Raw genomic sequence first — 16,805 nt, 5'->3', positions numbered from 1 at the left:
TTAAAATCAAACAGAGATGAGTATAGTACAGGAAGTGGATGGGTGAAGGCAGAAATACTAGGGAATTATACTGACCAAATTATATTATTATTTTATATGCATGCACAAATATATAACAACAAATCCTACCATGATACAATGCACCAATAAAAATATGGAAAAAAGAATTCAATTATGCATCAAAATCTTTATATTTTCTAGAACATTCAACACAAAGAAATCAAAATCATTTAAATTGTCTCAAAATCCATCTACACATATATACAGATATATAGGAAATAAAATACTCTCTTGTATTATGCTTTGAAAAATAATTTCATTTTCCTAAAATTCCATCAAATGATGATAAAGCATCATGTAAATTTTAATTTGATATTTAAGTAATACTTATTCTAAATAACTCATAGACACTGAACACATTTAATGCAGACTTATGTAGTACACACAGCAGAACTGAATATAAAACAATCACAAGTCTCAAGATGCTCAATCTAATAAGGAAGACAGACAAATAAATTAGAGTACAGAGAAGCAAACTTACTAGGGTTGAAGAGGAAGTTTTCTGAAGGAAGCAGCTGAATTTTGAAGTTATCAAGCAGATGAGATTGGGGAAGGGTAGAACAGCACATGCAAAGACACAGAGACAACCACAAGCAATTAGATTTTACTGGCTAAGTAGAAAAAAGCTGGTGACAGTGAGTTGCCCAAGCAAGCACACTCTACCATTCTTGAATCCTTGAATTTTTTTGTGCCACTGTATATGAAGATCTGTGTTTATATAAACTGTGTTATAATTTAACAGAATAATAAACATGTTTAGTATTAACAAAGGGTTCAAAGGTAAGTATCCTACAATATTGTTTAAAAGCCTACTCAGGCACAGTGGTGCATGCCTATTATCCCAGCAACTTGGGAGGCTGAGACAGGAGGATTTCAAGTTTGAGGGCACCTTCAGTAACTTGGCAAGACCCTGTCTCAAAATAAAAACAGAAGGACTAGAGACGAAATTCAGTCGCAGAGTATCCCTGGGTTCAATCCCTATCACTGCAAACAAATAAAAATAAGTAAAAGCCTACTCAAGGGATGGGGATATAGCTCAGTGGTAGAGTGCTTACCTAGCATGCACCAAGCCCTGGGCTGGATCCCCAGCAATGCAAAAAATAAATAAATAAATAGATAGATAGATAAATGCCTGCTAATGCATAATCCTAACAACATCCTTCAAACTACTTATAAGATAATATAATTACATTTGTACAAAATAAAAATAACATACTTTAGTTCTTTCCTATCCTGTTATATTTCTACAGTTGACATATTTCTACGGTTTTTTAATTTTTCTAAAATCCATATTGTAAGTCAATCATATTCTCTGCCTTCATACTTACATTACAGTAGGGAAATTATTTTTGAACAGCTAATTATACCATTTATTACTTAATATAAAATTGTTGGGGCTGGGGTTATGGCTCAGCGGTAGAGCACTTGCCTAGCACATGTGAGGTCCTGGGTTCAATCCTCAGCACCACATAAAAACAAAATCAACTATAACTAAAAAATAAATATTTTAAAAATAAATAAATAAATAAAATGCCTTAGGTGGAAAAGGAGAAAAAGCGGTGATGAAAGAATTATCCATACTTCCATGCAGGGAAATTGGTGGTTAGGATTTTATAACAGAGGATTTTCCTACAAATGTATATGTGAAGCATTTTTTTCCAAGTTTCTTTGTTACATTTGAGTATCCTGGTACTTCTTTTCCCCTTTGCTCTTTCTACCACGCAAAAAGTTTGTTTTCTCCTTCACACCCAGATTGAAGAAAGAAAAAAAAATATGTTACTGAACGTTTTCCCACCCAAGTCAACAATGGGAAAAATCTGAAAAATATCAAAAGAATGATAAATTCAAATTTGATAATACAGGAGCCAATAAAACTTCCAAATATTTTTCTTCTCTCAGATCTACCCTTAAGATTTGTTTTGAGGGCTGGGGTTGTGGCTCAGTGGTACAGCACTTGTTAAACATCAGCACTGCATATAAATAAATGAATAAAAGTCTATCAACAACTAAAAAAAAAAAATTTTTTTTTTAAGATTTGTTTCGTTATTCTACTTCCTCTAGTCTAACCCAATAGACCTACAGACTTAGAAATTTGAAACACTCTCAGGCTTTCCCAGACAAAAAAGCATTAAAGTAGCAGGAATGTTTGAGGAAGGTTTCATTTTGTACATGCTATTAAAACTTACTACATATAAAATGAGATTTTTATAAAGGTAACACTTTTTAGAATAAAAAGAGCAATTGGAAATGATTCAGATATAAAGTAAAATTTTACAAGTAAGTTTTATAATCTATTCTTGATACTGTTTCAGTCACATTGGTAAATTATTGAAAAATCAAGTTGCAATCTTAATTAAGTTCTACAGAGGGAGCTAGCATAACAAAGAATAAAGTCATAATGGATCAAACTTGAAGAAAAGACCTAGTCTTTTGAAAATATCAAATTTCCACTCATCAACAATAAGCTCAGAATATTCTCTAAGGATTTACCCTAATGATTAACAAACTCAAAATACAAAACAAAATGGTATGTGGTAGTATTTCTATTTCAAAACAGTACATCATATAAATTCATTTATTACTTTGATAAGTTGTAGGGTTTTTCTTAGATTTCTTACTAAGATGTCCTTTTAGATGAAATAATCTCTCGATCCTTTGAAGAATAAAACTAGCCCATAAACTTAGCTTCAGTGTCAAAAATACAGAGTTCAAAAATCTTTTAATTTCTTTTGAGAGAAACATAAGCAAAGTTCCTATTAGGTCATGAGCAATAAGGGCTTCTTTAGATACTTTAGTATTGAACAGATAGGTTTCAATTAAGCTTCACTTGAATATTTATAGCACTTGTCCATTTTGAGTATCATTAGAAGCTGAGTTTTTTTTTTAAAAAAGTCATTTTTTTGTGGTGGGGAGAGGGTGAAGAAAGACTGTTTCACCATTTTCTCATTGATGTTACTGATGAGTACTATATTTCATCCCTCAGGAAAAGATTCCTTTTTCCAGATAGCATGCTATTCAAAGGGAAATGCAAATTACAAATATTAGCAAAATGCTCATGCAAAATTAATTCTACACAGCTGGTACCTGTAGGTACCTTATAATTGGGGCAGTATGAAAAATTTTTTATGGATTGAGTATGTACTCCATCGAGACGATTTTACCACAGGCTAAAACCTTGGTGAATCAGGACTCAATGAGTATTGAGAAATAAGGAATTTATTATAGAAATTAAGCCTTATTCAATTCTGAGGAAAAATAAGGAAGTTAATGGTCCAAAAACAAACAGAAAGTCACTAAGTAATCCCATAATGGGTTAATGAATTGGACCTTTCCAGAACCAGACAGGCATGTATAACTGGTTATAGAGGAACTATGAAGGGGTCAGTATGTTATCAGCAATGGACAGCTACCACCTCTAAGTTTTCAGTGGTAAGAGCCTTTGTTCTAGTAGTGAGAACGGTGAGATGAAGTGGAAATAAGTAAGGACAAATTGGGATTCTGCCCGAACCTCTGTATCTATCTTTCACTACCTCTAATCAAAAAAAAAAAAGAAAGAAAGAAAGAAAAGAAAAGCAAAAAACAACAACAAAAATACTTAACAGGTTAATCACTCTCAGTGACAATGCAATGTGATGTAATACATGTAATGGAAAGGCATGTAAACAGACTGAAAACAAAATCAGAAATAAGGCAGTGTTATTTAGTTTGTTAAGTTCTATATCAAGCTTTCAAAGGTGAAAAAAATAGAGCAGAATCAAAGTACAAATAATTTTATTGTACAAAGTTCAAAAAAAAACAAAGAGAAAGATAAAATATTTCCCAGATGTACTTCTAATTTATCTAAACATAATAACTATATCTTCCAAATAATCCTGGGCTTAAAAACACACTGTTATCAGCATGTACTAGGCACATAATGGAAAGAAAACATAAAGATATAAATCCATGTAGCCTCTTAAACTGGCTTGTAGTTGAAGAAGCTGTCTCTCAAGTATCATTTTGGATTTGTTTAGATTAGTGCTTTGCTATTGTCCATTAAGCAAATGATTTCTTTAATTAGATACTTTTAGTTTATTCAGTAATCCTTCTGGGAATAGCTTCTCTGTTTCTAGAATACAATTCTTTTTGGTCCCCACTTGTTAAGAATCATTGGTAGAATATGTATCAAGATGAAATTACTTCATTCAACGTTGTTTGACATACTTAGAAGTCAACTGATGGTAGCCATTTAAAAAAAAAAAAAAGGAGTAGGGCAAGATGGCACAAGCCTGTAATCCCAACCACACTCAGGAGACTGAGACAGGAAGATCCCAAGTCCAAAGCCAGCCTCAGCCAAAGTGAGGCACTAAGCAACTCAATGAGACCCTGTCTCTAAATAAAATACAAAATAGGGCTGGGGATGTGGCTCAGTAGTCGAGTACCTCTAATTTCAATCCCCAATAGCCCCTACAAAAACATCAAAAAGAAAGAAACCTAAAATAGATTTAGTACTTATTCCTAGAAGAGCACCTTCCTAAGCACAAACAATGAATTTACCACAAAAAGCTTTTTAAAGTTAAATTTAAAAAGCAATATACTAAACAGTTGTCTTACCAAAAATATGATTGTATAAAAAAAAAACTAAAAAATGTTTCAGGGGATGGAGCATTTGGCTAAATTGAGAGTCTTTAGAGCATTTGGCTAAATTGTGAGAGTCTCTAGCACAATAAATAGATAACTTCTTTTTTAAATTTTTTTATTTGTAGATGAACAAATACCTTTATTTTGTTTATTTATTTTTATGTGGTGCTGAGGATTAAACCCAGGGCCCTGCACGTGCTAGGAAAGTGCTCTACCGCTGAGCCACAGCCTCAGCCCTAGATAACTTCTTATATAAGAAGCATTTTTAGCTTAGGAAAAAATCTGCCAAAGTGTCATACACAGAATAAAAAACTAAGATGAAAGGCTGATTGCTCCAGTAGTGACAAAGATGCCAATAATGAGGATTCTGAACATGACTATTCAAAGAAATCACAAAGGAAAAAAAGTTCAAGATTATTTCACATTATATGTGGTCATAAAATATATGATGTAATTAATTCATGTAATAAGTATAAATTTGACTTGTTTCATAAGAATTAAAGCCTTTTGTATCAAGATAGCCAAAAAGCTTTGCATTATATCCTCTTGTAGAAATAATTTTAAGTATTTTGTATTTGGAAGTCAGGCATATATAATACTTGTATGATTTTTCTAAACTCACTCAAAATTGGCTACAGGTCTGAGGTGATTTCTTAAATCACAATAAAATACTCTGAAATTAATTTAACCAGCTATTGAGTTCATTATAATCAGTTACTGAACCTTTCTGTGAATATTAATCCCTTGTATTTGTTTGCTTTTTTGCTACTGGGGATTGAACATTTTACCACTGATTTACAACCCTAGTCCTTTCTTAAAATTCTTTATCAAGAGTCAGAGTCTCATTAAATTGCCAAGGCTGGACTCAAAACTGGAAATCTCCAAATCGCTGGGATTACAAACCAGCACAACCACTATTAACCCCTTTTAAAAATTACTGTATACCGAGGGAGCTGCTTCCTGTGACTTAAAAAAAAAAAAAAAAAGGCACTTAAATGAGAAGCAGGAGATTTGGTTTCTAGTCCAACACTGTCGCTAAACAGCACTATTAACTTGTAACAAGTCACTTTATTCGTGTCAATCTCTCACCCTATTCTTAGTAAAATATGGATGTTAGTTCTAAGGTTTATTTCCAGGTTAAAGTTACAATTTAAAAGGTCTGAAAGAAGAGGTCCCTGAGAGTGGGATCATTAAAATGTTCATGACAGCTTAAAAACTATATCTTATTTATAAACATTGAAAATAAGTTATCTTTAATATTTTGTCCTTACAGTGCTGAGAATCAAACCCAGAGCCTCCCACATGGTAGGCAGACAATCTCCCACTGAGCTACATCCTACACCCCCATTATTAGTATCTTTTAAAAACAATTTGAAATCCCTATATTTTAAAAACAAGTTGATTTCATTGATTCTAACTACATTTCAACTTTGACTTCTTGCATACCAGGGTTTTTTCTCTTTTACCTTAAGCAACTACATTTTGCCATGAACAAAATCTACCAGCTTTATAAGCAGTTCTTGGATCATTCTTACCAAAACAATCTTGATGTTTTCAAAGAAAGGCTACAGCACACAGTGTTAATAACAATGGATTTCAGAGCATACCAGATGTCAGTGATTATCTTTAATTGCCATGAACATATCTTAAACATGCCACATAAATACTTACAAATCTCTCCTACTGGTTTAGAAATGGGCACTATTCACTAAAAAATAATAGTATTTTTACACTGTACCAAGGATTAAAGTCTACCAGTATCTCTTCCAACAACCTGTTTTATGCTTTTTGCAAAATTTATTTTCTTCCATTTTATCATAATTCTACATTGACAAAACCTACTTTTAAAAAGAACTAATTTTAAAAAATTTAAGGGGTGGTTCTGACAAAATTTATGGATATTTGTGAATTTATTTATTTATATTTGTATTTGAAATTCACCCCTAACTCCAACCAACATTTTTTGGGGGAAAGCGGGTGCTGGGAATTGAATCCAGTAGTGTTTTAGCACCCTTTTTTGAGACAGGGTCTGACTAAGTTGCTGAGGTTGGCCTTAAACTGTTGTGTGATCCTCCTGCCTCAGCCTCCAGATTAAAAGCAAGTGCCACCACACCCAGCCCCAATCAACTTTTAACTTATCTGAATCCTCACGATCAGATCTCAATATATAAGGTAATATAGAAGTATATACAGATATTCATGAGAAAAAAAAAATGGTTCTACCTTCTATAACTGCACATGTTCAGCAACAAGAAAACTAAGTCTTCATTTAAAATAAAGTATCTTTTTTTAAGAAGTTTTAATTCTTTTTTTGTTCCTTTATATTATTTATTTTTATGTGGTGTTAAGGATCAAACCCAGTGCCACAAAAGTGCAATCACTAAGCTACAACCCCAGACCTAAAGTATCTTTTTAAAACCACTATCACTAAGCTACAACCCCAGTCCTAAAGTATCTTTTTAAAACCACTTTATTGAGGTATGATTAACAAATAAAAAACTATACAGTACCTTTTATTTAAATACTGTGTGATACACTGGCTGACAAGGGAAAAATATTTATTGAACAAAACAATGATTTTCTCCAATTTAGTTTAATCTACTCCATTTATAAAACTAAAACTCTGATAGCTTAAAAAAAAAAAATCTATAGAAGACCAATTAACCAGTTCAGTATACAATCATGCATGGAGCAAAGTATAATACCCAGTTTTAATCACATCACCACTTCAGTTGCTCCATTTTTCCTTCTTAAAATCATCCTCAAGAGTCTTCCACATGAAGAATGAAAAATAGAAAAGTGAGAAAAAACATTTTTCTTTGAGAAACAAATATCAATCCTCTTTGATGCCAGTCAGTCTTCCCCAGAGGAAATGTATATCTGTGAAGCCTGAGTGACTAAGCATATAGGGAATCTGAATCATCAGATTTCGGGAACTAAGAATTTTTTCTTAATATTTTTTTTTTTGGTAGCTGTAGATGGGATACAATGACTTTATTTTATTTATTTATTTATCTTTGTATGGTGCTAAGGATCAAACCCAGGGCCTTACATGTACTAGGCAAGTGCTGTACCACTGAGCTATAACCCTAGCCTCAACAAAGGATGTTTTTAGTGAAATCATAGTTACTGCATGTAAAGAAATATCAAGATAATTAAACAATCAATTTATTGTAGTTTTCTGGTCAGAGGTGGTGATAGGGTTTTTTTTGTTTTTGTTTTTATTTTATTTTATTGTGGTACTGGAGGTTAAATCCAGAAGTGCTCTACCACTGAGCAAGATCCCCAGCCCTTCTTATTTTTATTTTGAGACAGGGTCTACCTAAGTTGCTGAGGCTGGCAACTTAAATCATTGGGATTTAGAAGACATATTTTAGGAACTGGGTCAATGTGATAAAATATGATGAATTAAGACTGCCTTAAACAGATTAGAAGAAACAATGTTTTATAAAAATAGTGCATGAAATTACCGATTTTATAATTAAATTTTGTTTTATATCTATATCTCTTGTACTTTTAAAAGACTATCTTGAGCACAAAGAGTATTGGCTATTCACTAACATATAACATTTGCACACATTTACATGGCACAATTTGATAATCTGATACATGTATATGATATCTAATGACTGAATCAGGCTTATTTAGCATTTTCATCTTCTCAAACATTTCTCTGTGAGATTTTGGTTATTTTAATTATAAAGTCACAAATGAGCTTATTTAAGAACAGCTTTCATAAAAAGCAGCTGGTAAATTTATTTTAAGTAGTATTCTATTCTTACAATAGCATGTTTAACTCTTAAGTAATTTTAGTACAGAGGTCAGAAACTACAAGACAGAGAACTAGCAGCCAAAAGAACTAACATTATCAACTAATGCAAAATAAATCAAGTGACAATAATAGTCAATAAAAGAATGAACAATAAAACATTAATCGCTGATTAAAAATGGAATTAACTAATATATGCAATAACACTGATGAATCTCAAAATTACAATGAAAGAGGCCTTACCAAACAGGACGTATATGATTTCACTTATAAGAAATTCTAGGGGTTGGAGTTGTGGCTCAATAGTGGTAGGGTTCAATCCTCAGCACCCCGTTAAATAACGAAGAAATCCTACAACAGGCAAAACTTAAAAAGACCAGCTAGAGTGGCACATGACTCAGGAGGCTGAGGCAGGAGGATGGCAAGTTTAAGTCAGCCTCAGCAACTCAGTGACTCAGTGAGATTGTTTCAAAAAAAAAAAAAAAAAAAATGGTTCAGGATGAAGCTCAGTAATGAGTGTCCCTAGACTGGATCCCCATTACCACTAAAAATATATATTAAACTCTAGTTAATGATATGTGTTGGAAGATTTCGGGTGGGGGGGATATTTAGGGGAAAGCACACTGGTATCTTATAATAAAATGCATCCCCCAAAAAATGGATGAATTAATGCATGGTTAGGAGAATGAACATGCAAGTGATAAAGTATAATAAAATGTTAATGATAAAATCTAGGTGGTGTAAGAAATGTTATTTTCAGGTTAATGTTGCAAGTGACTAACAAGTAAAAGAAATCATTTCTGTGTATAAAGCAGAAAAAAAATTTAGGTGGGGAGCATATGGGTGAATACTGTATGTTTAAATTTTCATAATGTTTTATATATCAGTTAAAAAATAAATTTAAATTTAAAAAATCTTTTTTATAATCAAATGCAAGAAGAAAAAAACAGTTGGCTAAGTTCTAACCATAGTGATGAACTATATCTTACACTACTAAAAAACATTAAATAAATTAACACATGAAATGGAGTATAAATTAAGTAATACATATTCTTAAAAAGCAGATTTCTGAACTTTTAATATTGGTCATCATTTACAAGAACCAAAGGAAACTAACAACAAAATTCCCAAACTAAAAGAACTCTACTAGTAGACCTATACAAAAAATAACCAACTGGCTGGGCATGCACACCTGTAATCTCAGTTACTCAGGAGTCTGAGGCAGGAGGGTCCCAAGTTCAAAATCAGCTTCAGCAATTCAAAGAGTCCCTGTCTCTAAATAACAAATAAAAATGGCTGGGGATATAGGTCAGTGGAAAGTATGCCTGGATTCAACTCTCAGTTTGAAAAAAAAAAACATTGATTAGTGCCTTGTTAAATTGCTAAGCCTGGCCTCAAATTTGCAATCCTCCTACCTTAGCCTTCCATGTCACTGGGATTTACAGGCATTCATCTCCATACTCAACCCAAACCAGGTTTATTTTTAACTAAAATCCTCATACTTACTGTGAGATGATAATCTTTTAAATATAATCTTAGGGCAAAGAAAAAAAATATCCCAGAATCCTATAGGCAGCTATTTTTCAAAAGTAAAAGTGCCAGGCATGGTGATTCCAGCTATTCAGGAAGCTGAGACAGGAATATGGCAAATTAGACGCCAGTCTAAGTAACTTTGACTCTATCTCAAAATAAAATATAAAAAGGCCTGGGGTATATCAATGGTAGAACTTTGCACCTGGCTTCAATCCCCAATACAGCAAATAAATTAAAAAATCAATCAATCTGACCATTTACACACATCTGCTTCACAGGGTGAAGTATATGTACCTAGGGTTTAATAAACTTACAGTTCCTTGTGCTTTTCTTCAGCCAAGATTTGGTCATTCGCTTTCAGAGAATACCTATAACACAGAAACAGAAGTATACTGGTCATATAAACAGAATTACATTTGACTCAGTAGACATATGATTATAGTATCAACACAACCATCAGTTGACCACTACATCAAATAATCATTACCATACTGTTATAGTTCTCCAAGCCAATGAATAAAACACCAAGAATGCCCAAGCAGATGGCTCTTTACTGTTCTATTTGTCACTTCCTCTGGCATCACCTCAGGAACTGAAGGGAGATCAACATGACCAAGCTTTGAAACACAAAATATCTTCAGTATTCCTCTACAATGAATCATATGAAATATTACTCTCATGTTCAAAATTTAACTATTACATTGTTAACCACTTAAAGAGTTCACAAAACAATCTATACAGCTATCCATTCATTAAATATACAGTACGCATCTACTGTGTACCAGGCTATGTAGCAAATAATATAATAGAGGACAAAAAAAAATGGGGGTAGTTTTTTACTAAACCATTTACTAGCTTCCTAATGCTGACAAGTACCTCACCTCTCAGTTTCCCTGTCCAAAAAATAGAGGTTGTCATAAAAACTATTAGATTAGGATCTGCCACAGTAGCATAATCTTTGTACCGCTATAGCTAAACATTTCCTGAAAAGCACTCAGAAATAAACAACAAGGAACCCAGGTCCTCAGTTTCTATTTGTACTCAGGCCTTTTTTGTTTGTTTGTTTGTTTGTTTTTACTGCTAATCTTCATGACAGTATATCTGGGCTCCAAGTAGAAAGGTCATATTAATTTTCCTTTCCTGCCTCCCATTTCATAAATATCTTTATCCAGATTAAAGAATGGCATACCTAATCCATCAAACTCCTGAATCAAACTGTACTGCACTGCCTGGGGTATAAAAAGCTCTGAGGTGTTAAAAAAGAAAGAAAGAAAAAGAAACGATCCATAGTATTTTGTCTGCAGAGTATTCTTTAATTAGGAGTGCAGCCCAGTGCTAGAGCACCTGCCTAGCGTGTACGAGATCCTCACTTCAATCCCCAGCACCAAACAACAACAATTAAAAAAAAAAAAAAAGAGTAATCCCCAGTTATAGGACATAGCATGCTGGAGGCCTTACGTTAAATCCCCAGTATAGTACACAGATGCACGCATGTGCACACGGAGCAGGGGGGTTGGGGGGAGATATTTAAAGTGGAGCCAGGTTTTGGGGTTTTTTTAATATTTTTTAAAGATGTTGATGGAGCTTTATTTTTTTATTCATTTTTATTGATATGTGGTGCTGAGAATCAAACTCAGAGCCTCATACATGCTAGGCAAGTGCTCTACCACCAAGCCACAATCCCAGCTCCTGGAGCTTCCTGTTTTATATAGTATTTCTATAAAGAATTAAGCTAGAAATTAGTAACAAGGAATTGTGACAGTATGTTCTATTTTCAGATACATAGTAGAGTGGAGCAGAAGTCGATCACAATTTTCGTTTTAGAAATATATCTGTTAGAGAAATGTAAATCAAAACCACCCTAAAATACCATCTCACTCCAGTAAGATTGGCAGCCATTATGAAGTCAAACAACAAGAAGTGCTGGCGAGGATGTGGGGAAAAGGGTACACTTGTACATTGCTCGTGGGACTGCAAATTGGTGCGGCCAATTTGGAAAGCAGTATGGAGATTTCTTGGAAAGCTGGGAATGGAACCACCATTTGACCCAGCTATTCCCCTTCTTGGTCTATTCCCTAAAGACCTAAAAAGAGCATACTACAGGGACACTGCTACATCGATGTTCATAGCAGCACAATTCACAATAGCAAGACTGTGGAACCAACCTAGATGCCCTTCAATAGACGAATGGATAAAAAAAATGTGGCATTTATACACAATGGAGTATTACTCTACATTAAAAAATGACAAAATCATAGAATTTGCAGGGAAATGGATGGCATTAGAGCAGATTATGCTAAGTGAAGCTAGCCAATCCCTAAAAAATAATGCCAAATGTATATATAAGGAGAGTAACTAAGAACAGAGTAGGGAGGAAGAGCATGAGAAGAAGATTAACATTAAACAGGGATGAGAGGTGAGAGGGAAAGGGAGAGAGAAGGGAAATTGCATGGAAATGGAAGGAGACCCTCAGGGTTATACAAAATTGCATACAAGAGGAAGTGAGGGGAAAGGGAAAAAAATAAAAAACAAGGGGGAGAAATGAATTAAGTAGATAGGTTAGAGAGAGAAGAAGGGAGGGGAGGGGAGGGAAGTGGGGAAGTAGAGGATAGGAAAGGCAGCAAAATACAACAGACACTAGTATGGCAATATGTAAATCAGTGGATGTGTAACCGATGCGATTCTGCAATCTGTATACGGGGTAAAATGGGAGTTCATAACGCACTTGAATCAAAGTGTGAAACATGATATGTCAAGAACTATGTAATGTTTTAAACAACCAACAATAAAAAAAATAGAAAAAAAAAAGAAATATATCTGTTAGCCAGACACAGTGGCATATGTCTGTTATCCCAGAGCAGCTTGGGAGACTAATATAGGAAGATCGAGAGTTGAAAGCCAGCCTCTGCAAAAGTGAAGCACTGAGCAACTCAGTGAGATCCTGTCTGTAAATAAAATACAAAGTAGGGTTGGGGAAGTGGCTCAGTGATTGAGTGCCCCTGAGTTCAAGCCCTGTTACCAAAAAATAATAATAATAATAATAATAATTTTATATATATATGTTTTTTTAGAAATATGTTTTCATTTCTTTTTTGTACCAGAGATTGAACCAAGGGGCACTTAACCACTGAGTCACAGCCCCAATCCTTTCTATTTCTTAGTGAGAGAACGGGTCTCGATAAGTTGTTTAGGGCCTCACTAAATTGCCAAGACTGGCTTTGAACTTGTAATCCTCCTGCCTCAGCCTCCCAAACTGCTAGGTGTGCACCAGCATGCCCAGCTCCCTCTTTTTTTATAAAAAGTACTTGGGATTGAACCCAGGGGTAATCTATCACTGAGTTATATCTTTAGCATTTTGTATTTTTTATTTTGAGACATGGTCTCACTAAAGTGCCCAAGTTGGCCCTAAATTTGTAACCCTCCTTCTTCAGTCTTGCAAGTCACTAAAATTACAGGTGTATACCAACACCCTGAACCAAAGTTTATCTCTTCTATCCTACATTTTACCAAAGAATACATTATTTTTCAAGAAAAGTCCTATGAAACAAAGCTAAGAGAGTTTCATGGGGGTTGGGGGTTGGGGGTTGGGGGTAGGGGGTAGGGGGTAGGGGACACCAAAAACAAGGTCAAGTTATTCAGGCCAATAAGACTCCTTGCCCTTCTGGCCTGGGATTAAATATCAGAAGATAGAGCTGAGGGTGTGGTTCAGTGAGATAGAGTATTTGCCTAAAATGCACAAGGCCCTGGATATTATCCCTAGTACTCCAACAGAATATAAAACAAAACTGGGTGCAGTTGCACATACCTATAGTTCCAGCTATCCAGGTGAGAGGATCTCTTTAACCCAGAACTTTAGAAAACCAAGGGGAATACAGCATGAACCCTATCTTTAAAAAAAAAAAAAAAAAAAAAAAATGCTAGATGTGATGGTACATGCCTATAATCAACAGTGACTTGGAAGGCTGAAGGAAGATCATCACAAATTTGAGGCCAGCCTGGGCAAGTTAATGAAACTCTGTCTCAAAAATACCTTTAAAAAAGGAATGGGACTCGGGGTGTAGCTTGGTGGTAAAGCACTCCAGCATTCAATTCCCAGTTCTACAAAAATAAAAATCAATTGTCACAGGAACTCATACCAACCATGCATTTGAAATGAAAAGTGAAATCAGACATTATCTATTCTGAAAGTACATTTGATAGGTTTAATTATGAAGTTTTGCCACATAGGTAATACAGCAGACAATAGTGAAAAGTTGAATGGATACTTTTGACATGTTTAGGACATTTGATTAAAAACAATTTATTCAGCCAGGAATGGTAGCAAACGCCTGTAATGCCAGGGGCTCAGGAAGCTCAGGCAGGAGAATTCCAAATGCAAAGACAGCCTGGGCAACTTAGCCAGATGCTGTCTTAAAAAAAAAGATAAAAAGGAGTAGGGGTATAAAGCGGTGGTAGAGGGTCCCTGGGTTCAATCCTCAGTAGTGCGAAAAATAACAATATGGTACATGTCTCAGACTGTGTGTCTCTAATGATTCTAATAACCAGCACGGCAGGAGGTTTCTAATTGTTTCTTCCAATAAAACAGAAGAACCTAGTCAAATAATCATCTGAGAGATAATTTTTGATGGCAGATCATTTAATGATATAGTTTAAATAACTGAATGACAATGATGAAAACTATTACAATCTAATTAGTAATGTGAAGAGATTTCAACAATTACACCTGTAAAATAGATATAAAACTGATAGTGAAGACTATCTTATGTACAATGAGTATTATTTATCCAGAAAAAGTAGAACTGAAGAAAAATTTAAAAAGTAGTGATACAAGTCTTTGATCACAAGGAATGGATAGGGGGTAACTAAGGCAGGAGGATTGCAAGTTTGAAACCAGCCTCAGCAACCAGGGAGACCTTCATCAACTTAGTGAGAATCCATCTCAAAATAATAAATAAAAAGGGCTGGAGATGTAGTTCAGGGACAAAATACCCCTGGGTTCAAACTGCAGTACCAAAGAAACGCTCCTGTGTGTTCAGAACCAATCAAGTAGAAAGTAGAGGCATGTGAGGAATGATTTTTGGAGGCAGGGACAACCAGAAATTGAAATCAGGGGTACTCAACCACTGAGTCACATTCTTAGCCCTATTTTATATTTAGAGACAGAGTCTCACTGAGTTGCTTAACGCTTAACGCCTTGCGGTTGCTGAGGCTGGCTTTGAACTCTCAATCCTCCTGTCTCATCCTCCCAAACCACTAGGATTAAAGGCATGCACCACTGCACCTGGTCATAAGTTGGGCATAATTTTAAACAACTTATATGGTCAATTTAGTATTCCCCACTAAAAGTAAAGCTTGATTAAAATACAAAGCGGGTGGGGTTGAAGTTCAGTGGTAGAGTGCTTGCCTTGCATATGTGAGGCACAGGATTCAATCCTCAGCACCACACAAAAATAAATAAAGATATTGTGTCCATCTACAACAACAACCAAAAAAAAAAAAAAAAATTAAAAAAAAAAAAAAAAGGCCAGGAGTGCTAGTGCAAACCTGTAATCCTACTGACTTGAGAGGCCAAGCAAGGCAGGAGGATCACCAAGTTCCAGGCCGGTACCTGCAATTTAGCAAAGGGATTTTTGCTAAGTTTCCCAAAAAAAGTGGGGGGAGGGGGTGCGGGGAAGGGACTGGGAATGTAGCTCAGAGGTTAAGCACCCCTGGGTTCAATCCCCTGTACTAAAAATAATAAATAAATAATTTTGAAAATATTACAAAAGAAGAAAATAGGGACCAAAAGTGTTAATCACAACAACAATGTTCAGACCAAAGCTGAAATGAAGTTTAAGAGGCTTATAAAGAAACAGATTAAGAGTAAATAACAGGGTTAGAATGAAAATAATAGCAAAAAGTTACAAGGTTTATGAAAATAATATTTAAATTCTCATTAACCCAACAGATTGGGATTAAAACTCAGTGAAAGCTAAAGAAAAAGGAGTTAAACTAGATTTAAGCCTAAATATATAAACAGAATTACACTGTATTCATACATTTTTGTTTATACTTTAATTTTTTTAAAAAAATGATAATTATTCAAAAAGACTAATCACATTTTTTCATTGTAAGAAAATTTTTTTTTAATTTTTTTTAAAGAGAGAGAGAGAATTTTTTAATATTTATTTTTTTAGTTTTCAGCGGACACATCATCTTTGTTTGTATGTGGTGCTGAGGATCGAACCCGGGCCGCATGCATGCCAGGCGAGCGCACTACCGCTTGAGCCACATCCCCAGCCCAATAAGAAAAATTTTAAATGTGGTACTAAGCAGGTCATGGTGATGAACACCTGTAGACATAGCTACTGAGGAGGGAGGATCCTCCAGAGTTGTTGGGATGACAGTTGTGTGCCACTGTGTCTGGCAATAATAATATAAGTATCTTTGCAAGCCTAAACACTTATGTATACTAATGAGAGTCACATAGGTATAATATCATGGGCAGAAAAACTATATTCACAAATAAATCAAAAGGCAAATGTATAAATTTCTATCACTGTGGTTGATAATTGTGTGCACCCAGCTCTATAAATGCAGTTATCTGAAATACCACGACAGACAACTTATGTCCTTAAACAAGACTGATCAAAATCTTGATGGGAGGGGCTGGGGTTGTGGCTTGGCGGTAGAGCACTTGCCTAGCATGTGCAATGCCCTGGGTCGATATTCAGCACTACACAAAAATAAATAAATAAAACAAAGGTACTGTGTCCAACTACAACTAAAAAATAAATATATTTTTAAAAATCTTGATGGGTCGGGCTGGGGATGTGGCTCAAGT

General features: G+C 34.6%; 1 protein-coding gene across 2 annotated transcripts in view; it reads right to left on the bottom strand.

The window, feature by feature from the left end:
- The window catches only part of Adk (adenosine kinase), a 479,685-nt gene that overhangs the window by 404,091 nt on the left and 58,789 nt on the right, over positions 1–16,805 (bottom strand). For both annotated transcript variants that reach the window (XM_076834150.1, XM_076834152.1), the window contains exon 3: positions 10,297–10,350. In XM_076834150.1, the coding sequence (XP_076690265.1) occupies positions 10,297–10,350 (54 nt within the window). The remainder of the gene's footprint in view (positions 1–10,296; positions 10,351–16,805) is intronic.

This window comes from Callospermophilus lateralis, chromosome 15 (assembly GCF_048772815.1).
Source record: "Callospermophilus lateralis isolate mCalLat2 chromosome 15, mCalLat2.hap1, whole genome shotgun sequence".
Lineage (NCBI taxonomy): Eukaryota > Metazoa > Chordata > Mammalia > Rodentia > Sciuridae > Callospermophilus > Callospermophilus lateralis.
This window is presented reverse-complemented; position numbering and strand designations above follow the sequence as displayed.